The sequence below is a fragment of the Alligator sinensis genome, unplaced genomic scaffold (genome assembly GCF_000455745.1).
Source record: "Alligator sinensis unplaced genomic scaffold, ASM45574v1 scaffold1002_1, whole genome shotgun sequence".
In the NCBI taxonomy this organism is placed as follows: Eukaryota; Metazoa; Chordata; order Crocodylia; family Alligatoridae; genus Alligator; species Alligator sinensis.
This window is the reverse complement of record NW_005842710.1, coordinates 454,116-475,619: the sequence shown is the minus strand read 5'-3', so window position 1 is coordinate 475,619 and position 21,504 is coordinate 454,116. Positions and strand designations below refer to the sequence as shown.

The following is a 21,504-nucleotide window of genomic DNA, read 5'->3' as shown; positions in this document are numbered from 1 at the left end:
ACGAGATCCGTGGCCTGTGCCTCAAGTCGCGGGAGATCTTCCTGAGCCAGCCCATCCTGCTGGAGCTCGAGGCGCCACTCAAGATCTGCGGTGAGCCCCAGGGCCCACCGCCACCCTTGTCCACGCATCTTGCCCCCCAGCCTTAGGGCAGTGGGTTCCCCTGTGGGAGGTTGCAGCGGGTCCTGGCTGGTGTTCGCGGGGATCAGAGCGGTCCCACCTGCACCTTACTCTCCATTGCTCCCCCCAGTCCAGCCCTAAGGGTGGAAGGTTCCCCTGCGAGAGGTCCTGGGGGTCTCTTGCTGAGGTGGGCTGGGTGCGGGGATTGGAGCAGCCCCCCCCCCCCACACACTCCCACCCCCCTTAATCCCCTATTGTCACCCTCACCCCATTTGTGGGGGTGGTGGGTTTCCCTGTGGGAGGTCTTGGCAGGTCTTGGGAATCCCTTGCTGATGCTGGCAGGGTAGGGGGGTCAGAGTGGTCCCCTGGCTCCAGCTGCGATCTGGGGGATTAGGGGAGGAGGATGCGGGATCTCTGGACAGGGCTGGTAGGGACAGCATGGGTTCCCTGCTGGGCTGGGGGTCTCTGGGTAGCTGGTAGGGAGGTTGGAGAAGGTCTGTGTACTGAGGGTGCCATTCCCCCCTGCACTCTCCAGGTGACATCCATGGGCAGTACTACGATCTGTTGCGGCTCTTCGAGTACGGGGGCTTCCCACCTGAGAGCAACTACCTCTTCCTGGGTGACTACGTGGACCGAGGCAAGCAGTCATTGGAGACCATCTGCCTTCTGCTGGCCTACAAGATTAAGTACCCTGAGAACTTCTTCCTGCTGCGCGGCAACCATGAGTGCGCCAGCATAAATCGCATCTACGGTTTCTATGACGAATGTGAGTGTGATTTCACCCCCCCTCCCTGCCCCTATCTACCTGGACGCATGACTGTTCCCAGTTGTGTCTGAGCCTGGGCCGTGCTGCGAGTATGCAAGCATCAACTGCATTTGAGTGCTAATGACCCTGGGCCCCCACCATTGCAACCTCTGCCTGCCTCCAGGTGTGAGCATGCACCTAACTGCAAATGTGCAAACATCAACCACGCCTATGCCTCATACTCGCATCCCTGCAGTTGAGGGTATCAGCTGCATCTCTGTCTTGTGCACCAAATTTCTTACCCTACCACACTCCCAGTCACAAGGGTGCACTCCCCAGCTGCAAGCATGTGGGCATCCGCTCTGGGGGCAGCTGATGTGGTAAGTGTGGTGCCTTCCAACCATGAGGGGGCTGCTTGTCCCATCTCCCGTGGTGGCCCAAACCATATGACCCTCTGACCTGGGTCTCCCTAGAAGGGAGTGTGCACCCCAGGAAAGGCAGATACTGTTGGGTGGTGGGAGCAGAAGGGGCTGCTGCTGTGGTGAGGCTCCCATCCCAGATATTGTGCTTTGCAGGCAAGAGGCGCTACAACATCAAGCTCTGGAAGACATTCACTGACTGCTTCAACTGCTTACCCATTGCTGCTATTGTGGACGAGAAGATTTTCTGCTGCCATGGAGGTGGACAGTGCCCAGGCCTCTAGACCTTGTTATCGGGAGGGGGAGAGGGAGTCCTTTCCATTATGAGGCACTGCTGGGGTGGGGTTAGGGGTGGGGTTTTGGGGGGAGAAGCTCCACAGGGCTGTGTGGGGGAAGAGGGTTGCTGTGGGGGGGGTCACTGGGGATGCTCTCCAACAGATCAGCACCACCCCCTGCTGGGGTATGAGGTCTCACAGCCTTATCCCCCTTTCTTCCCAGGGCTGTCCCCTGACCTGCAATCAATGGAGCAGATCCGGCGGATCATGCGCCCCACGGATGTGCCGGACCAGGGCCTGCTGTGTGACTTGCTCTGGTCCGATCCTGACAAGGACGTGCAGGGCTGGGGCGAGAACGACCGTGGCGTCTCCTTCACCTTTGGCGCTGAGGTTGTGGCCAAATTCCTGCACAAACACGATCTGGACCTCATCTGCCGGGCACACCAGGTACCCTGTACCCTGAGAGAGAGCTGTATTAGGGGAACTCAGGGGTGAGCTAGCAAGGGGCTGCGGGTCAGAAGTGAAGAGCAGAGCTGTGAAGAGAGCCTGTGGTTGGGATGGCAGAGAGCTATAGAGGAGGAGGCAGAGCCAGGGCTCCTGTGTGGGTTCCCTGCATCTGGCAGAGGGAGGGCTAAGTTGAGTCCTGGTGCCCGGCCCTTCATTGTCCTTCTGCCTCAGGTGGTGGAGGATGGTTATGAGTTCTTTGCCAAGCGCCAGCTGGTGACACTCTTCTCAGCCCCCAACTACTGTGGCGAGTTCGACAATGCAGGTGCCATGATGAGCGTGGATGAGACCCTCATGTGCTCCTTCCAGGTGAGCCTCAGGCCAGGGCTCTTCTTCCCCACCCCGCCCCGGCAACCATGGCAATGAGCCAAGCTCTCACCCTGCTGACATAGGCTCAGAGCTGGGTAAGGGTTGAATTTCCCTTCCCCTGACTCTGCAAGCATCTGCCCGTCTCCTGTAGAAAGCCTTGATGAGGGAGGAGTTGGGTCTTGGAGTGGGGTTCCGAGAGACTCCCAGGGGCTCTGAACCCAGAATACTAACCCTGCTGCTTGTGATTTGGGGGAGGGCAGTTGTCCCCCCACCCAGGCTGGAGATGCTGTCCTCTAGCCAGTGCCTCAGTCTGTTCTCGGGGTCTGGGGTACAGCAAACTATGCCCTCTCCTTGACTCGATTCTCTTCCCCAGATCCTGAAGCCAGCTGACAAGAATAAGGGCAAATATGGGCAGTTCAGTGGCCTGAACCCTGGTGGGCGCCCGGTCACACCCCCGCGCAACTCGGCCAAGGCCAAGAAGTAGTGGCTGCAGCTGGGGAGCACTCTTTGCTGTGCCTGCTCCGCCAGCTCTGCCCACCACGGCTATGCTGCCCAGGTTCATGTCGTATGGGGCTGCCTGGTAGAGCTGAACCAGTCCCTTTTTTTTTAAGAAGTAAACTATCCCTCTGGGAGTTGATACCAAAAATCCTGCTCTGTGGGGGAGGGGGCTGGGAGGGGGAACAGGAATTTTTTTTTTTTTTTTGTTTTTTGGATAGTCCTTTTTTGCCAGCTCGGCCCCCGTCTCTCCCATCTCCATCCAATGCTCAGTTTTTTGAATAAACGTTTAACAGAAATTCTTAATCTATGGCCTTTGCCTGGTTTAGTTTTCAAGCCAGTGAGTGGAGGAAGGAAGCATCTAGCTTTCACTTCCAGATCAAAGGTTACTTAGATGCCACCATCTGCTGCCTTTGTTTCCCATTATCCCCAGCTGGGTCTTGAGTGTTCTTGTGGGGTCTTCCTACCCTTACCTGTCTATGAAGTAGAGGTGTATAAACATTTAGCTGCTGCTGGGAAGGGTCTAGCTGCTGTATGCCACAGGACCAGGGACTGTGAGCCAGAAGGTATGCTTTGTACCCTGTGGCCCAGCTATGGGGCATGGGACTCGGAGAGGCCACTATTTTCTGCCCTGTACTGTGGAGGGACCTCAAGAGCCTGGAGGCACTGGTCATGCAGTAGGAAAGGGACAGCCTGGGGGCTCTCTGCTTCAGGGTGGCACCTGGACATGGACATCTCGAGTCTCAGCTCATGTAAATCTTGTCACCCTACAAATGAGAGGGAAGGGAAGAATGCTGGTCTAGGAGCACAGGCCTTGCATTTGGGGAAATGGGTCAGGCTCTCCCTATAGCCAGAGCTGCTACTGGGGTTCTTGCTGGCTGTGTTCAGGGCCAGGGGGTGTTCCCCAGCCTGGCAGGTGTAGGAATGCAGAACTCTGGCCTCTGTTGCTGGCCCAGCCCAGAGCATCATAGTACCTCAATTCAGAGATCTCTGAATAGAGGGGGAATGATATGAGAAAGCAAGCAGCACATAGCTGTGTCTAGGGGAAACCTTTTGCAGGGGGTGGTGTATGTGTGAGAATCTTGTACTTTGGGTCGCACTAAGCTTCAGTGGTGGGGGCTCTGCAGAGCATGCACAGCCCAGCCCTTGAACTCTGCTTCAGTTGTCGCACAAGCCTGGCTCTGTGCCTGGCCCTCTGCATGCCAAGGCAACTCTCAGGGGAATTAACAGCCCAGCCTTGAGCCAGGCTTAGCCCAGGGGGACAGCGCCAGTTGGCTGCCTTGGGACCGCCTCCCCTGGCGCTCACAGCCTTGGCCAGGGAGCAGGGGGCCAGTCCAGGGAGAGCTGCAGAGCAGGGGCAGGAACCCTGAGCCTGAAATAACTGGCCTGGTCCCTTTAGAGGGGCAGGGATCAGGCCTGGAGTACGTGGAAAGGAGCTGCTGTGGGGGCCAGTCGCCCCTAGCCCCCATTTAGTGGGATTTGGTTGTGGGGAGGATCTGACTGGCCTGACATTACACTCATACCCTTCAAAAGGGACTCTGAGCCACTGCTCCTTCCACCTCCTGACCGGCATTGTGGGGTGGGGATGGGAGGGGAGATTGACTGCCCCAGATCCCAGCAGCTGCTCCCCAGCCATTGTGTATCACAATTGGTTTATTTGCAGTGTCTGTTCCCACACTGTCTCTACTGTAGGCCCACAGGGCTCCAGTGCTGTGGGGGATGGGGGGGCGGAGTCCAGCCGCTTCTCCATCTTCAAAATGCTTCTAGGAAGAAAATAGGCTGGGAGAGAGGAGAGTAGTCCTGGCTCAGCATTCGCCCTCACTGTCCTCGGCCAGCACCTCTTGGCTGGGAGTAGGGTGAGCTCTGGCCTGCGACTGTGTCAGCACTGACCCAAAGAACAGGGAGCGGAACTGTGGAAGAGATCACAATATGAATGGTAAGGCTACCCCCAGCAAATACTCCCACTCTAGGGAACAGCTGACACTGTGCCCGCCCTACCTAGTCTCTCTTGTGCATCACATCCCCAACCATCCTCCCCCTAGTTCTAAAAAGACAATCACATCCCCTCTCCAACCCTCAGCTTTACTGGATTTGTGCCCCTTCCAGCCCAGCATCCCTGCAAGTCAAGAGCCACACCAGCCCAGACCTTTTTCTGTGGGGGCGTCCCTGGCACAGCCCCATCTTCGTCCTCGTCCTTGTCGCTATCCAGAGTGCTTCTCTCTGCCTCTAGAGCAGTGGCTGGACTGGGGCACCGCACGGGGAAGGTGGGGCTTGGAGGTGGCTCTGCCCCCTCATCACCAGTGGTGGTTTCCATGGCGATCATGTAGGACTCAAGGTCATCAACAGCAAAGTCCTCGTCAGGGGCACATTTGTGGCAGGCACTGTTGGGAAAGGTTAGAGCTATGGGACGAAGTCAGGCCCTGACCCTGCAGGAAAGAGGCTCCAACTCTGCCCAGCTTTGGGGCCAGGGCACCAGAGAGTATTGCCCACCATAGTGCCAGCACACATCTCCTTCCATAGCCACTGCTGGATGGTACCTGAGTCTGCAGAGAACCCGGGCAGCAACCTGAAGGCGGCAGAGCCACTTAAAAATCAAGCTGTTTGCTCTGATCCCTAGTGATAGGCCAGAGACAACTGCTGCGATCTGCGACACTGGTGATCATCTCAGCATTAACATCCTGCTCTTGTCAATCCCTACAGTCCCGAGCAGTCACCAAACCCTCCCCGAGTCCAGCATTCCGCTCCCAACCCCACAGTTAATGCACCACAGCATGATGGGAGTAGCTGGGCCAGAGGCAACCTCAGCACATGCCTGTTTATGCTGTTCAGGTGCAGAGGGAGTTTCTGGGTTTGAGAGCCCTAGGGCCCAACTTACCTGTTGGCTGTCTGGGCCTGTGAGCTGGCATTGGAGTCAGCCAGGGTGGCCAAGACCAGGTGCACTTCCAGCAGGGGGTCCTCCAGGGAGAACACAGCTGGCCTGCAGGGACAGCATGGGATGAAAATGGGTACAGCTGAGACCCCACAATGAGATCACCAGGGGAGGGGGACACGACACTAGAACTGGAGCTGGAGAGAGAGAGAGAGAGAGCGAGCAAGCACGCGCGAGCCTGGACATATCACTAGTAGGGCTATTATCCTGTAGGGCAAGGGACTAAGGCTCCCTAGGGAGCTCAGCAAAGGGACTGGGAGGATGAGGCAGGTGTCAGGAGCCCCAGCCAGAAACACTGCAGAGGAACAAGCCCCACCATCACTCATGAGCTCCTAGGCACACGGTGACATGCACAGGAGCTGGAATGTCCACCCCAGGAGACCAGACATACCTGCCAGGCGTGTCAAAGTGGATGCTGAGGGGCAGGTTTGAGGACTCAGCGAAGCTCAGGAGGCCCTGGGAAGAGGCAAAGAGGGGCTGAGTGTGGAATCTCACCTGGGTGGGCCAGGGCCAGGAAAGGGGGGGGCAGGCTGGCTCACCCGGAACTCCTTGAGGCAAAAGGTAACCTGGGTTTCCTGTGGCACCCGCACATCCTGGAACTCATCCTCAGAGAGGCACAGCTCAGTCACCATTGTCTTGCTGGGCTCTGGGGGTGACAGATGGGCTCAGCAACCAGTTACCTATGCCTGGCATAGGGCTGTAGGCACCAGCAATGCAGGCCAGGGAAGAGCCCAGAGCCAGACCCACCCAAGCAGAAGTACAACCTCCTGCTCTGGAGACACCAACCCCTGGACTGAGGGACCACTGGAAGGGGCAGGGGCCTTTCCTTCTAGGGGATCCTGATTCTGGTCTGGCCCTGAGACAGGGGACCTGGCTGGCTGGGGTGAAGAATGAGGTCTGGGATCTTCCCCTTGCAAGGGTGGGCACTGCCTGCCCTCCTGTGTTAGGCCTTGCTGTCTGCCCCAGGGACCCATCCCCACAGGGGCTGTAGGAAGCTCACCTGTCTCCTCATCCACATAGTTGCGCAAGCTCACCTTCCCGCTGGGGCCAACCCCCAGCGTCACTTCAGCCAGCGTTACTGGGAAGTGCACCACGGCATCCACCAGGACCCTGCCACCAGGAAGGGCAGGAGCTGTCAGCCAGAGGAGACAGACTGGGCACAGCCACCCCCTACCTTCTGATTCACCCCCAAACCTTTTAGTATCCCGGGCTGGCAGGCGGCACTCACCGGGCAGAGGCGCAGAGAGTGCTGGTGCACAGCTGCTTGTCGAAGATGGCCTGAAGCAGCTCGCACTCTTGGAATGACAGGTTGTGAGTCTTGGTGACACCTGCCAGGGGCGCCAGGATGGTGGCTCAGCTGGGAGGTGCATGACTGCAGCCCACCTCCCTGAGGCAGCCCTGCTTCTGGGGTTCCCCTGCCTGATGCACCTCCCCAGGTCCTGCCCCCCACCCACATCAAGGATCAAAGCCTTAGCTCTCATTCCTGTAGGTCCCCACCCGCCTCAGCCCTTACTCCCACGCACTCCTCAGACCTCTTCTCCCCACCCACTATGGGCTCCTACTCCCAGCCTGACCCCCTGTCCCCTCACATACACAGCAGCTGTGCTCTGTCCTTTCAAGGTTCTTCATAGCAGTGACACACCACCCCCACCCCTGGGGCTTCCCAGGTGTGGGATCAACGCTCACCGTATCTGTAGTGCAACTGTACAACCAGCCGGCTGGCCCGGGGGTTCAGCGAGATGAGGCATTTGCTTACCGTCTTCTCCAGTGAGGGCAGCGATCGGAAAATGGCCAGGAATGTCTGGGGAGGGGCAGACAGCACAGGCACAATGCAACTGGCAAGGAACCTCAGTCCTGGCTCCCAGCAGCCTCATGTCTTTAGACACCACAACCCCACATAAGAGCTGGGATAGAGCCCAAGAGGAGTTCTCTCTCTCAGCTTCCTCCCACACTATCTTCTAACTCCCTAAACCCTACTCCCCTCCCAAACCTGGGGCAGAACCCAGGAGTCCTGCAGATCCACTCCAGGAGTTTTCCAGAGAGCAGCAGAGGAAGAGCAGGACAGGCATGATACCTGAGGCCCATTGGAGAGCCCCAGTCAGTAACATGCACCCCACAGCACAGGACTGCCCTGAGGGGAAGGAATCCTGGAGTCAGGCACCCAGGTTGTTGAGCCACAGGAAGGGACAGGGCCACCCCAAGCCAAGACCTCACTTCCCCTACAACCAGCACTTTCTTTTGTGCCCTGGCTCAGGAGCCTCCCCCTGCTCTGGATGCCCCCACCCTCCTGGGGACCCCCAGCAGCCTGACCTTCATGAGGACCTTGCAACGGAAGAGCTCCCCATGGGCATCTGGGCCCCCTGCCTCATACAGCTGGAAGAAGAGCGGGGCGAACAGGAAGCAGGCGTAGGCCGAGCGAGATGAGTTCACAGCACGTAAAGACAGCTGGGGGTTGTATGGGGGTGAGATGCGACTCAGCAGCCTCTTCCCCATCACAGGCCAGTCCCCCAAACCCTCTCCCCCCACGTCACCAGAAGAGCAGCAAGGGAGAAAAGTGGCCCCGTCACAGAGCAGCACCCCCTCCACCCACACATGCAGAAGGAGTTGTGTGGGGACAAGACTGATCCCAACCCACACCAACCCTCTGCTGGGAGAGCTGGGGAGACCAGGATGGAGCAGCCCCACCCACTGCAGACCAGCCCCTCACCCCGCTGCAGGCAGGGCTGGCAGGAGGAACCTACCCACCATTGACTTGCAACCAGCCCAATGTCTCCCCTCCGCATCTCACAGAGGGGCATCCCCAGGCCACAATCTAGCCACAAGGCCCCTGAGATGCCGCCCCCGACTTCCAGTCTCCTGACGGACCCTTCCTGCTATCCAACCAGCCTCAGCAGGCCCCACTCACCCCGTTCTCCGTGGGCTCCACATACAGCTCGTCACCAATGCGGGACAGGGCATGCACGGCTTTGCCAAGGACTGGGCAGGGAGAGGCAGGTACTGAGTGAGGCAGGGGCTACCCTGCCCCCTCCCTGGCCCACAGCACAGGTCTGCACCACCCCAGGCCCCCGCGCCCCACAGCGCACCCCCTAGGGGGGCCCACCACCTGCCCTGCCCCACCCCACTCCCTGGAGGACAAGCAGCCCTGGGCCCTGCCCTGGCGCCCAGTGGGGCCCCCACACTCGCCTTTCACGTTTCCCCCGATGACAACACACTTCATGGCTGCACAGCCAGATGTCTCGCGCCTGCCCCGCGCATGCAGCCTTTCTGCCTGCTGCCGCACAGTGCAGCCTGGGGATGTGGGGCCTGGAGCAGGGACTAGCTGCCCTGGGGAGAAAACAGGGTCAGCCCCGCCACACGGCCCCATCCCCTCATGCCCCCCATTCCACGCCCCCCTCCAACACGAATCCGAATGGTCGCACCCAAACCCCTCCCCACACACTTCAAGACCCGAGTGGTCTCATCCGGAACGCCCAGTAGGGACCCCCATCGTCTTATCCGACCAACCCTCCTAGCAGAGTTGAATGGTCTCACCCAACACGCCCCCTTCCAAGGGACCCCCATGGTTCCGCCCTTCCCCTCCAAGAAGGAGCCCAGTGACCTCACCCAACACCCCACGCAGAGGGACCCGAATGGCCCCGCCCAATCCCCCCACCAGACACCCCAGTGATCTCGCCCACCCCCGCAGCAAAAACCCAAGCAACCTCGCCCTTCCTACCCAGCCGCTGCTCCCGGCTCCTCCAGCACTTCCCAGGCAAACCGCCTCCCCCTTTCCATTGGGCGACCGCAGCCTCCGCCCCTTTGCGAGTCCTATTGGCTCCGTGGTCACGTGAAAGGGGAGTCTGAGGCTGCCTCGCGTCACGTGACGATGGCGCTCGGCCAGAGCTACGCCCAGGAGCGGCCGCCGGACTGGTCCCTCCCCCTCTCTCTCCGAGGGGTGGAGCCTCGCTCTGGCCGCTTCCCTTGTCCGTGGCCGGGGGCGGGGGGGCCCACACCGCGTTGTGATTGGAGGAGGCGGACGCCACGGATTGGCTAGGAGCGCAGATTGACAGAGCTGCAGGCCCATGGGGCCTCGAAAGTAGGAGGCAGGACGCGAGGAAAGGGGTCCCCTTTAGAGAGGCATCGGCTGCTTCCCATACCGTTCCCCCCTCCCCCCACTCAGGGCTGGGCCCAGGCTGCGCCCACAGGAGGCTGCACAGCGCCCGCCTGGTGCCTGCCCTGCCCTGCCCCGCCCCCACGGGCCAGTGGAGCAAGGCCCCTCTGGGTCTCCAGCGCGAGCGGCTGTGGCACTGCCAGCACCACAAGTTCCTCTGGGACATGGGCAGGAGTGTGGCCCTACCGGGCAGTTCTGCCAGCCCAACTCCCCCACACCAAAGCTGTCTTCCTTCAGCAGCTTCCTATCCTCCCCAAGTGAGTCCTGAACAGCAGTTTCCGCCCTGCAAGGAGCCTGCGCCGAAGTCCCTTTCCGTTGCCTCTGGATGCCTCGTCACCGTTGGGCCAAAGTGCAAACGTTTGGGTGGCTTCTCCTTCCCTCTTGTCTTCGGGTCCCACCCAGGGAGCCCCTGCACATCCCCGAGTGCGTTGCGTGGCTGTTGTGGGGTTACTGTTGCATGATCAAAAGTGTTTGGTCCAGAGCTAGCCTGCGGTGATGCATGAACCAGGCTGGGCTTGGGCTCCCTTCTTCTCCTGTGGCCGGGGGGGGGCTGGGTTTGGCAGCCCTAATGGAAAGATTTATTTCCCCGTGAGTCAGCAGATCTGCCTGTTCCCCACCAGCGGCGTTTCGCACGCTACAACAGGAGGTTTTTTGCTGCTCACTGCAGCTGGGATGGAGTGGAGGTGGTTCAGTCCCTCCCTGAAACCTGACCTTTGGGACAATCCCCCATCCCATCCTGGCAACTCTGGGCCTGTGCTTCCTTGTAGTGTCAAGACCTCTGCCAGGGCCAGTGGTTCTGGACTCTGTGAATTTTTTTTTGTAGGGATAGGCGATTCTATCTTGGATGGAAGAGATGTCTTGATTTCTACCTTCAAGTTTATTCTGCTGCCCATTACCACAGTATTGGTGAGGTGCCCCTGCCAGATCAGAGATGAAGTCCCTTCTGAAAGAGGTAGGGAGACGGAAGAGGGATTTGGGGAACTGGCAGGCCCTCATGCCACTGTCACAGCATCACCTAGTGGGGATGTCAGAGCAGATATGCCACAGTGGATCAATGGACTTTCTGTCCTGCAGGGACCTACCCCAGCCCTCCCTGCACAACAGCAGGGAGCAAGAGAAACATGGATGAAGGAGCACATACCCTGAGGAAATGCACTGGCCTAAAGGATGGGAACTAATAATGCTGAATAAATAGTCTCGGTGGAGATAGTCTGTACAGGAGAAGTAAGATGGTGTTTGACATAATAAGCAGCCAGTTCAGAATGACTTGTTCTTAAGTTGCAGGGGTTTAGGTTGTAGCTGTGTTGGTCTAAGGACATAGGCAGACAAGGTTCCTTGGGTGAATTTGATATCTTTTATTAGACCAACCCAAACAGTTGGAGAAAAGTTATTACACACCAACTGCTGAAACTTCCTTAGCCTGACGAAGGGTTTTTGAACCCAAAAGCTTGCTTAATAACTTTTCTCCAACTATTTGGGTTGGTCTAATAAAAGATATCAAATTCACCCAAGGAACCTTGTCTGCCTTGTTCTTAAGTTGGGCATTGGGCTGGGGGTGTGGGGCAGAGGCATAGGCTATGTTTTGCTGGAACTTTGATAACGCTGATTTTAAAGTTAGCTGAGTTAAGGCCCATCTGTCTCAGGCTTACTGATACCTACCCTCTAGCATCGATCATTTCGCTTGTTCTGTTGTTTCCTATGCATGCTGGAGCTTTCTGTAAGAGGGACCAGACTTTGCTCTGTGTTTGTGCAAGGCATCAAACAGGACATCAATCCTGAGGGATGACAAGGGAGCCCCTAGGTTAACCCTTCAAGAGCCAGAGAGGGGATGGTACTGAGACTGGGGTCATTTCTTCAGTAAGTCCCATAACTCCTTCCTTGATATGTTTAAACTCTGGGCCTTTTTTTACCTTTCTTTTTCTCCATCTTCTTGGTTCATACGTTGAAGATATGTTGCATAATATGGGCAGGGAGCCCACGAATCCACTGTCCTCTCAGCATCTCCCAGAACAGGTGCAACTTGGTGTGTTCCACTGTAGAGTCTCTCCCACCCTCGCACTACATGCCTGAATTTGCAGGACATCCCTTCCAGGCACAGAAACTCCTTGGCTTCTCTGCTCAGGCTGCTGTAAGGGGGTCAGGTAGTGCCCATTAGGATCATGGATACCAGGGACAAAGCCTAGACCCACTGAAGCTGTTACCCAATATTTCCAAGCCCACAGGGAAGAGAAGAACCAGAACTGGGTCCTTGTGTTTCTGGGATGGGCTCTGGGTTCAGCTCTCTTTCCCCACCCCCCCCTTGAGGAAGAAAGGAGTCAGATTCCATGTTAAAGTGTCCGTTCCAGCTCTTGAATAGCAGCCGGGCTCCTGTGGAGAGAGCATCCCCATGAGGGTGTCTGGCCTCAGGGCTCAGAGTTTTATGGGGCTGTGGATAGGACACAGCTGGCTGAAATCGTGACACACACACCTCGGTGATGTCCAAAGCCATGTGCACCCCCCATCTCTTCTCCTCTGACCTTCCAGATCCACCACTGACTAGACACAGGGGACAGAAGGGGAGAACATGAGGCAGGGAGTGGGGGGCATGAATCTGTGAAGCTCTCATGGTGGGTCAGGGAGAGTCCATAAACTCCTCCAGAGGACACTCACACACACAAACAGGGCAGCCTCATTGTAGTGCAGCATTCCCAGCCCTGCGCTCAAACGGGGTCAGCCCCTTTATACTGCTTCTCTCTCTATGCTAGGCACAGTCAGCCCCACCATGGTATGGCCTCTCCAGCCTCCCCACTCACGTCTTGCTGCCCTCACTCCTTATTACTACTTCTTCACCACACCCTCCCATAGGCTCAGCTTCCACCACACTGTTTCCCTATCCTGTGCTCATGCACAGGGTCAGCTGCCCAACCCTGCATTCCCACAAGTTCAGCCCCAACCAGTAGTGCTGCCCCTATTACTTGTTCACAAAGATTCGGCCTCCCTGACGCTGCTTACCAAACCCTGAAATCCCTCCATTTCATGCCCATACAGGATCAGCCCCTGGAGCACCCTCTTCCATCCCACACTTTCTCCACACAGGCACCATGCAACCCCATGCTAATGCTAAGTTGTCCCCATCAGGCCACTCTCCATTCACTCTCACAGGATCAGCCCTCCTACTCCAGTACTACCGGTACTTGTTCCATGCATTCACACAGCCACAGTCCTTACCCACCCAGCACGTTCCTTGCCACACACAGAGGCAGAGTCAAAGCCTTGCCTCTAGTACTACACTGTCTCCTCGCACTCAGACTGGGTCAGTTCTACCCAGCGGGGTAGCTCAAGCATGTAGATCTGTTTCTTTATTTCTCTCTGTGCTCTCATTCAAGAGACAGACGCACACAGCTGGGCTTTGGCTTCAGTTTGCTCTTCCATTTCGTATGTTACCCAGCAGGGGGTGACAAGTGCTTGTCACTGCACCAGGAAACAGGGAAGCCAAGAGTCTGCTCTGTGTGTGAAGAAATCCCCTGGCTAGTTCCCAGCAGAATCATACGGAATCCCCTTGGAAAGGAAAGGGACAGGGCTGCAGCCCAGTCCTCTGAAAACCCAGCCCTAGGCTTTCATTCAGGGAAGGATGGAAAGTATGTAGGAGAAACCAAACAACAACTGTGTACCAGAATGAACACATACCAAAAATCTATCAGACAAAAATACCCAATTACCTGTGGGTGCACACTTCTCACTAGACAACCATAGCCACTCTCTTTTTGATCTCTCAGTTCTAATCCTCAAAGGGAATTTACAGAACACCTTTCACAGATGAGCCTACGAACTTCACAAATCTTCTGGATACAAAACATCATGGACTGAATATAGACTTGGGATTTATGGTACGTTCTAATCTGCCTGCCATCTGATAACCCCGGGTAACCTGTCTGCATTTTACCAGCTACATTCTGTCACCAGTTCAACGTTCCCCCTTACCCCCACCTACCTGTGTCACACCTATTGTCTCCCATTCCCTCTGAACCTCACTGCCATGTATTTGCATTTTCACAGAACTGCATTTTGCTTACTGGCTTCTGTTCTACCCAGAAGAGTGCACAAAGTACCAACAGACTCTCTCTATGCCTGAAGAAAGGTGTTTGGGCCTGAAAGCTTGCAAAGCACAATTTTTCCAACTATTTAGTTGGTCTAATAAAAGAGATCACATCTACCCAAAGAACCTTGTCATTCAAGGGAGGAGGTATTTTAGGAGGTTGGGAGGAGTTAAAGGGGAAAATGGAAGGGTCACTAGAGCTAAAGCTGCCTCTCTGCAGAGGTTCCAGTATTTGGGTGTGTGTCTAGGGACAGGGATTTTGGTGTCCCTGAGCTCTCTTAGGATTAAGGCAATCATTTATTCGTCCCTCATTCCCTTTTCCAAGGGGACTAGGGACTCAGCTCCCACCCCTTCAGGTTGAGGATGGCCCAGAGCCCCCTCAGAGGAATTATCCTTCTGCCTTTCAAGGAAGAGAGGAGAGGGGAATAGTGGGGCGGCGGGACAGATGGACAGGAGTGCAGAGACAGCATAGAAAGGTAGAAGAGTTGGGAGCCCATGGGTAGAGAGGCAGGAGGGCAGAGAGGGGGCTGATGGGAAAGTGAGACTAGATGGCAGGAGGGGAGGAAAGGCAGAGTGACCAGGGATGGGAATGAGCCCAATGGAAAGGTCAGCAGTGGGAGGCTTGGCTGGTGGTGGCGCCACTGGAGGGCGAATGCGCGACTCACACTCCCTGAGCTTGGCAGAAGGTGAGGTCAGCCGCCCACAAAGCTTCCTGTGACGTAACCCAGGAGCGGGGCGCCCAGGGGGCGAGGCAGGAGGAGCTCAGTTTGCTTGCCAAGAGGATAGGAGAGTTTGGCAGGCTGCCAGGGCGTGTTACCCACAGAGCCAAGCTGGCCAGGTGGAGCCCTTTGCTTTGTGAGTATCTGCTCCCACGCAGAGGATGTCCCAGGATGGTGCCATGGAGACAACCAGTGTCCTAAACAATGCAGCCGCCAGGCAGAGGAGGCAGGCTAGACTACAGGGCAGGCTTCTCAGACATACTTCCCTTGAGGACTGCCCGCTGTCACAGGGCTGTCTCTTCCCTCATTCTGAAAGACTCATCTCCGTGGCTGAGCAGAGACGCTTAGCAAAGGCCCCTGGACATTCTGTCTGCATTTTATCCGTTACTGGCCTGGAAACCACAGACAGAGCCCAAGAAGGCCATGGCATGCCTGGTTTCCCTTTCTCTCTCTCATTTGCATGGCATGTAGGCTGTGAGTGACCTGTCTCCATTGCTAGCCTGCAACTCGTGAGCTGTCATTCAGACCAAGCCCTTTGTGATATACAGAACAACTCTGGTACAAATGGTTCACTGTGAAATAATCTAGGTCTGGGATCCTGAGTGAATAGAAATCAAGGCGGCCTGCAAAGCAGAGAATAAGGAATCATTCACAGGAGAAGTCTTGCCTGAGTACTACAAAAAGGCATAAGAGGAAGTTGGTGCTAGAAGAGCATAGTCACATGAAGTGCACTTCATGGTGCTGATCTGGAGCCTCAGACTGTTGCAGGCATGAGGACATTGGTTGGTTCAGGAAGCTCCCAGGAACAGTACCTGTCTTGCAGGTTCAGCTGTCCATGTCAACAGGAGACATTTGTCAGCGCAGGATGGTATCTTTATTCCTTTGCTACCATTGTTCTTCACCACATGCTAAGTGAATCCTTTTGCAGGCTGAGTGCTGGATCCCATGTAAGAGAGTAGTCCCCAAGAAATGAACCTGTTGCTGAACAGGCAGAACGTGAATGCCTTGTGTAAGTAATGTCCTCTTCCACTGGCACCCTGATGGGTGGGACCAGGGGACTGGCCTCAGCCCTAACCTGATACTCCAACAGACAGGATTGAAGCAGCAGCTGCAGTCATAGGTTTCGCTCCATGTGCATTGTAATAGCACCATTGCAGAGGGATTGAAATGGTTTATGCTAAAGCAGAAACTTCCTTTGTACTCTCTTCAGAGGTGGAATTGTAAGGAGCCCAGGGCAGCCAGGGCAAACCAACTGCTTCATGGGTAAGAGAGGAGCCCCGTCTGCCATCTGCGAGGGAATGCCCAGGCCTGAACTTTATAGTCTCCAAAGGTCTCAGTAAAGAACATCCAGTGAGCAGTGATGCCAGGGATCTAAGCCTGGCTTTCTTCATGCAGGATCACAGAGAGGGGAACAGCTTCCTAAACTGGAACCCCTGCCATCAGCAGTGCCTGGAAGCTGCCCCTCTCAAACAGATCCTGAGCAGACCAAGTTCATGGAGCACCCATGTATCACCCATACACCAGGGAGGCTGTGTCCTACATTTTGATATAATTTACACAAGAGGCTCTGGGATGCACCCAAAAGCTCAGGATATAGCTAAAGTCTTGGAGAAGTGACCCATGCATCAGTGCTGATCAGTTTCTGACTGTAGGGCAGTTCCTGCCCACTAGCCTCCAGCTCCAAGGCTGCTGAGAGACCTACCATGACCAATCAGACCAGCTGGCCCCCATCTAAATTCTGTCACTCATCCCAGAGCCTGCCAAGTAGAGCACCACTGCCAACAGCCATGTCGGCATCCAAGCTGGAATGTGTCCAGGCTCAGCTTTTTTGTTACCAGCCCTGAAAGGAGAGGATCCAGACAGCACCCCCAGCTGTTTGGGAAGAAGTGAAAAGTCTTCTGCCTGAGCGAGGACAGGCTGTCTTCTCTACTTATATCTCTGTGAAACAGCCATACCAGAGGCTCCTAGCAACCCTGTAGATTGCTCAGGTGCTGCTCCATCACACACCACATCCCCCTGAACCAAAGGTCCCAGCTTCCCCAGCCCAAAACACAGCAGTCAGCCCCACTGACCCTGGGAGGGCTGGTGAGAAAGGCTTGGGCTGGCACTTCATAGCCACGAGGCAGCCAGACTGCAGGCAGCCCCTTGACCTTTGGCCCAGCTGCTTCAGCTCAGAAAGATTAATGGTGACCTTTGGACACACGGAATCTTCAGGATACTTGAGCACCTTTTTCAACAGCTCTTAGCTGTTTGGAGGCTGTTTTGCCAGCCCACTGAAAGGGGAAGCCACGTACTCTACAGCACAACTAAGAAGGCGACAGGAATTCCAAGCAGACTAGGTGGAAATGTACCAACAAGGAAGACTGGTCCCACACTGAAATGCAGAAGAGCCTGTGCACGGCAGGTGAAGCATCCACCATACTTATTCTATGGGCTGGGGAGTGTGTGGGGAGACAGGGTCTCTGGTGCAGTGAAGGTAAGAGTATAAAACAGTGGTCTCTGGCTGGGGGGAGAGTGTTGGGAAAGCTACCTCTACGGGGCATCCCAGCTACTGCTCATGCAGTCTTCAGACTAAGCCTCTTTTCCCCCCGAGGAGTGGTAGCATCTTGTACCAGTGAGAGCAAAGTGAGATGTTGAACAATGTCATTACATCCCAAGCCCTGCTGTTGTCTGATCCCGTATCTCATGGGAGGGGACTGTGCTGATGGGGTTAGGATAGGGCTGTCTTGGTGGAGACAGACTCTGTCTGTTCCAATAACCACGTTGGCATGACATGGTCTATTATGAAGTCAAGCCAATGAGCCCTTCATTCTGTGTCCTGGAGCCTGACAGTGGGGAGCACCTTTTTAATCACTTTGTGCTTTGCATAAGAGCTGCCCCTGACTTTGAGGGTTTGCTCTGTAGCCCTCTCTCTGTCTGCCCCTTTCCCCACTTCATCTGAACCAAAAAAGTGATGCAAAGCCCACAAGCTTTAAGTAGAGAAATCAGAAACATGGATTTTGAATCCTACCTCTCCCTCCCTCATCCAGAGAGTTTATTCTAGGGCAGTGGGGATTACTTCCCTCACAGATAGTCAGATATTACTAGGCATGTAGGCATGCAACTCAGTTCTTGCAGAAAAGGACAACTTCAGGGAAATGTTACAAAGAGGCACCTAAGCTTTTTTCTTTTTCATTCATGTGTTCCTCTTTCTCTCTCTCTTCCCTACCTCCCCGTTACCTGTGTTTGGCACGCATCTATACTGAAAGCTGGTGTTGTAGTGTCTGTAGTAGGGTAAGTCCCCAGGCTTCCAAATCAGGAAAATTTTCCTTGTCTGGGCTCAATGTGGCATTGGGTCTGTAAAACTTTCCTGGTGGCATGTTGCATCGCACCATTCTTACCCACCAACTCCAACCAGTTTGAAAAAAGGCATCTTGGATTGGGTATGAAACACACACAGTTTGAGGCAAGCATTCTGGGCTCATGTTTTGCCTGTTAGTGTTGCAAAGGGGAAAAAAATCCCAATTTTAACCAGTCTGTAACCCACATTTCCCTACAGTCAGATAAAAAGCATCTACAAAAAATACAGGACGGAGAAATATATGTATAAATGTGCATGTATTATATGCTTAAACTTGTGTTTATCTAAGAAGAAACACATAACTGCGTACAAAGACATAATATAGCGTACTGTGAAGATATCAGTATTTGAGCCAATCCTAAAGAAACTTAAACATATTACAGTCTTTGTACATGGTGCAATGTAGACTCCTTTAAATCTAATGTATGTGTGTCTGTACATATATATAGATGAATGATATTTAAATAAGTTGCACATTACAGTAGAGTTGTTGCTCAAGAAATAGTGGAAAGGTTGAACTATTCAACCTCTTAGGGTGAATTCTACCAAAGAAAAAATAGTTTTAGACATTTAAAACAAAAATATGGGGAGGCTGGAGTTTATTGAAACTATTATTGAAAAATTCTGAGTTTTACCTTTTGGAAGTACCAAGAACTGTTAACCTAAGACAAGTTGGTTTGTAAGTGCCTTTGTTTTAAACAAAGCATCAAGAGAATGCTTGCAAAAATGAATACATTTCCCTCCCCAAAGTTCAAAGGACTGTAATAGTTTTCCATTTTCTATAAAGTGTAAATACTAGTCACGTTTTAACAACAGAAGATAAAAAACATGGTTCACAAATGAAAATAATTTTAGGTTCACTGATTGTATTTCCTTCTACAGAACAAAAAACCCTTCCTGCTTTTCTTGTTTGAAAAAAAATGTAAATATTTAGTAATGTGAGTAAACAGCTTTTTGGGTTTTGTTTTATTTTTTGCTTTTTGCCATATCCCCAACATACCAGGTTTAATAACCCTTGATAGTTTATTTTAAATCTGAAGTTTATTTCCAAAGCTCTCATCTAACTAGAGGGACACCCAGAGCAAAGTTTGTCCTAATCAGATGAGGTTAATTGGAAACAAGCTCATTTTTTAGCTGTTGTAATATACAAAAATAAATATTCATGTTTGTAGATCCTTGAAGCAAAAAGCCTCATGCATCTCTAGTAAGTCAGAATGCTAAGTCCCAACACAAGTGAGTTTTTACACAGATCTTGAAAATTCTTAAAAGCCCCTTACTAGAGCAGCTGAACACAGAGGGGAACCGTCCCAGAATTTGGACATCAGAACTACTCAGTAGTGAAGTGAGTTTTGTATGTATTTTGCAAGCTGTGGAGTGGGATTTTTGCTGGAGTAAGAACTGCAGGATTGGGCCCATAGCTCTATACAGCTCTTGTGCACACAGTTAATAGAAGTATACATGAAAAACAATGCAAAAATAGAATGATGCCTATGTATGTGTCTTCTGAACCCTTTGGACTTTTTCAAAAGCACTTAAATCTACATTGTGCCTATGTATGATATATACATACATACATACATACATAATATGTATGTATATACATATTACCTATACATTTTTATGTATTACATGTAATAATTTCCTGGAGAGAGGGGTGCTATGTCTTTTTTAGAAGTTATTCACCTGTTTTAGGGAAGATTTTAAAAAATTTTTGCATTAAGAACTAACAACATTTTTACTACTAAATATTTTAAATTGGCAATGAGGAGTCAGTTTAAAAAAAAAAGGGTCAAGCAGATGGGAAATCTCTGCCTCCTTGTTCAACTTTTAAAGAAGTTGGAGCCTAATGCTGAGTCACAATATGCAATTGAAAGATCTTGTGTTGAAATGGGGCTGTGATGCCTTTTGCTGATTAATGAATCACAAATCTAACCCCCACAGCAGGAACAAGGCAAAATTAAGAAAGAATGAATGAAAGAAGAAAACTTGTGAACTTTAGTAAAGAAGGAAGAATGGGAAATAACAAACCAACCCCCGAGAAAGGGCTCAACTTTCTTTTCACCAAAATGTTTGCACTCACCCCCTCCATCCCATTCTGGTGTCTGTCGCTTGGCGAAATGCTTAGCAGGGTTAGTCACCTGCCGATGACTAAACGCCTGCATGCTGCTTCCTTTCTCCCTTGTTTAGAGGCAACAACAACACAAAAATAAAAAAACAAAAGCTCAACAATTGATTGTGTTTTGTTTCCCAAGAAAGGGCAGCAGCAAAGGGAATAAAAAATAAACTAGCACTGCTTTTCCAAGTCCCGCGTCTGGCATTTGGGCTGGGGCAAGGGCAGGGGGCTGGCTTTGGGCTTGGATGTTTTTTCCCCCTTAGGGAAAAACTTTTTAAAAATCTGGAATGGGGAGGGCTGTACATGACAGCAAGAAGGGGAGAGACCGATCCAGCTTCTGTTCTTTCTTTCTATATCTATCTATCCTTTTTGTAACCATCAGTATATCTTTCTTCCTTTCTTTTCTACTCTATCTACATATTCTTCTCTGTTTTGTTTTTCCTATCTTTCTTTTCACCTGTCTGTACATTTCCATCTTCCCATCTGTCAATCTCTCCTTTCTTTCTTTCCATCTCTGTCTGTATCCTTCTTCCTTCCTCCTCACCCCCCTTGCTCCCCCCATGACACACCAGTGTTTCTAACACAGGGTGGCACCGCTTGCTTACCTCACCCCCTCTTACTAAAACTTTCTTTTGTGAAAAGAGAATAACCAATCTGCCTCTACCTCTCCTCCTCTCCCCCCTCCGTACCCCCCTCAGGGACTGGTGTTTCAGTTTGTGGTTAAAGCTTTACACGTCAGGAAAAAAAAAAGAGGGTTAAAAAATATCCTCACCAAAAAAAAAAAAAAAAAAAAAAGCCAAACCCAAACCAAACCCTAAATGAGTGGGATTGGCAAATGGGATTATTAATCCTGGCCAAAAATAAAGGACCGCAGACTCTGTGCAGCCCCCTCGGAGAAAGGAAGCACTAAATCACAAACCTACCTTCAAGGGCTGCAAGTCCTGAGTGTAGCTTTGGCTTTACCAAATGGATTTCAGAGCAGGTAGGAGACCTCTGCACCTTTCCCAACCTCCCTTCTCTAAAGGCAAACCAGCCCTCCCCCTCGTCTTTGCCTGCTGCGTCCCATCTCCCCTCCCAGCACCCCCTTCACTCATAACTCTTTGGGAAACACTTTAATTTTCTGCAAGCCTTCTCCAAATGCCACTAACAAAAGCTTTGCAATAGCCAGAGTTCTGGGGTGTGTGTGAAAGGGGTGGTATTCTCTCCTCCCCTTTAATCCACATTTTAAAAACCTCTCTCTTTCTTTTTCCTCCTTTTACTTTTAGAATAGCAAATTGCCCTTTAGCTCAGCTGCTCCCTACCTTTGCCCAAAGC

General features: G+C 53.1%; 3 protein-coding genes across 10 annotated transcripts in view; 2 read left to right on the top strand and 1 right to left on the bottom strand.

The window, feature by feature from the left end:
• Positions 1–3,170, top strand: part of PPP1CA (protein phosphatase 1 catalytic subunit alpha) — a 4,174-nt gene extending 1,004 nt beyond the window's left edge. The window contains exons 2-7 of the mRNA XM_006034191.1: positions 6–90; positions 653–883; positions 1,438–1,542; positions 1,780–2,003; positions 2,235–2,369; positions 2,743–3,170. Of these exons, the coding sequence (XP_006034253.1) occupies positions 6–90; positions 653–883; positions 1,438–1,542; positions 1,780–2,003; positions 2,235–2,369; positions 2,743–2,853 (891 nt within the window). The 3' untranslated portion in view covers positions 2,854–3,170. The remainder of the gene's footprint in view (positions 1–5; positions 91–652; positions 884–1,437; positions 1,543–1,779; positions 2,004–2,234; positions 2,370–2,742) is intronic.
• Positions 3,057–21,504, bottom strand: part of RAD9A (RAD9 checkpoint clamp component A) — a 63,760-nt gene continuing 45,312 nt past the window's right edge. Inside the window, exons 1-12 of one of the 8 annotated variants that reach the window (XM_006034175.2) lie at positions 9,509–9,886; positions 8,977–9,112; positions 8,699–8,769; positions 8,104–8,238; positions 7,480–7,594; positions 7,022–7,121; positions 6,794–6,903; positions 6,333–6,439; positions 6,185–6,249; positions 5,740–5,841; positions 5,011–5,245; positions 3,057–4,774 (exon numbers count right to left, since the gene is read on the bottom strand). In XM_006034175.2, the coding sequence (XP_006034237.2) occupies positions 4,670–4,774; positions 5,011–5,245; positions 5,740–5,841; positions 6,185–6,249; positions 6,333–6,439; positions 6,794–6,903; positions 7,022–7,121; positions 7,480–7,594; positions 8,104–8,238; positions 8,699–8,769; positions 8,977–9,112; positions 9,509–9,856 (1,629 nt within the window). In that variant the 5' untranslated portion in view covers positions 9,857–9,886 and the 3' untranslated portion in view covers positions 3,057–4,669. Of the gene's footprint in view, positions 4,775–5,010; positions 5,246–5,739; positions 5,842–6,184; positions 6,250–6,332; positions 6,440–6,793; positions 6,904–7,021; positions 7,122–7,479; positions 7,595–7,783; positions 7,925–8,103; positions 8,240–8,698; positions 8,770–8,976; positions 9,118–9,508; positions 10,120–21,504 lie in introns of those variants that run through there. The other 7 variants (XM_006034174.2, XM_025216125.1, XM_025216124.1 and 4 more) reach the window with 7 other exon arrangements.
• Positions 20,967–21,504, top strand: part of CLCF1 (cardiotrophin like cytokine factor 1) — a 39,518-nt gene continuing 38,980 nt past the window's right edge. Inside the window, exon 1 of the mRNA XM_006034173.2 lies at positions 20,967–21,172. Within this exon, the coding sequence (XP_006034235.1) occupies positions 21,157–21,172 (16 nt within the window). The 5' untranslated portion in view covers positions 20,967–21,156. The remainder of the gene's footprint in view (positions 21,173–21,504) is intronic.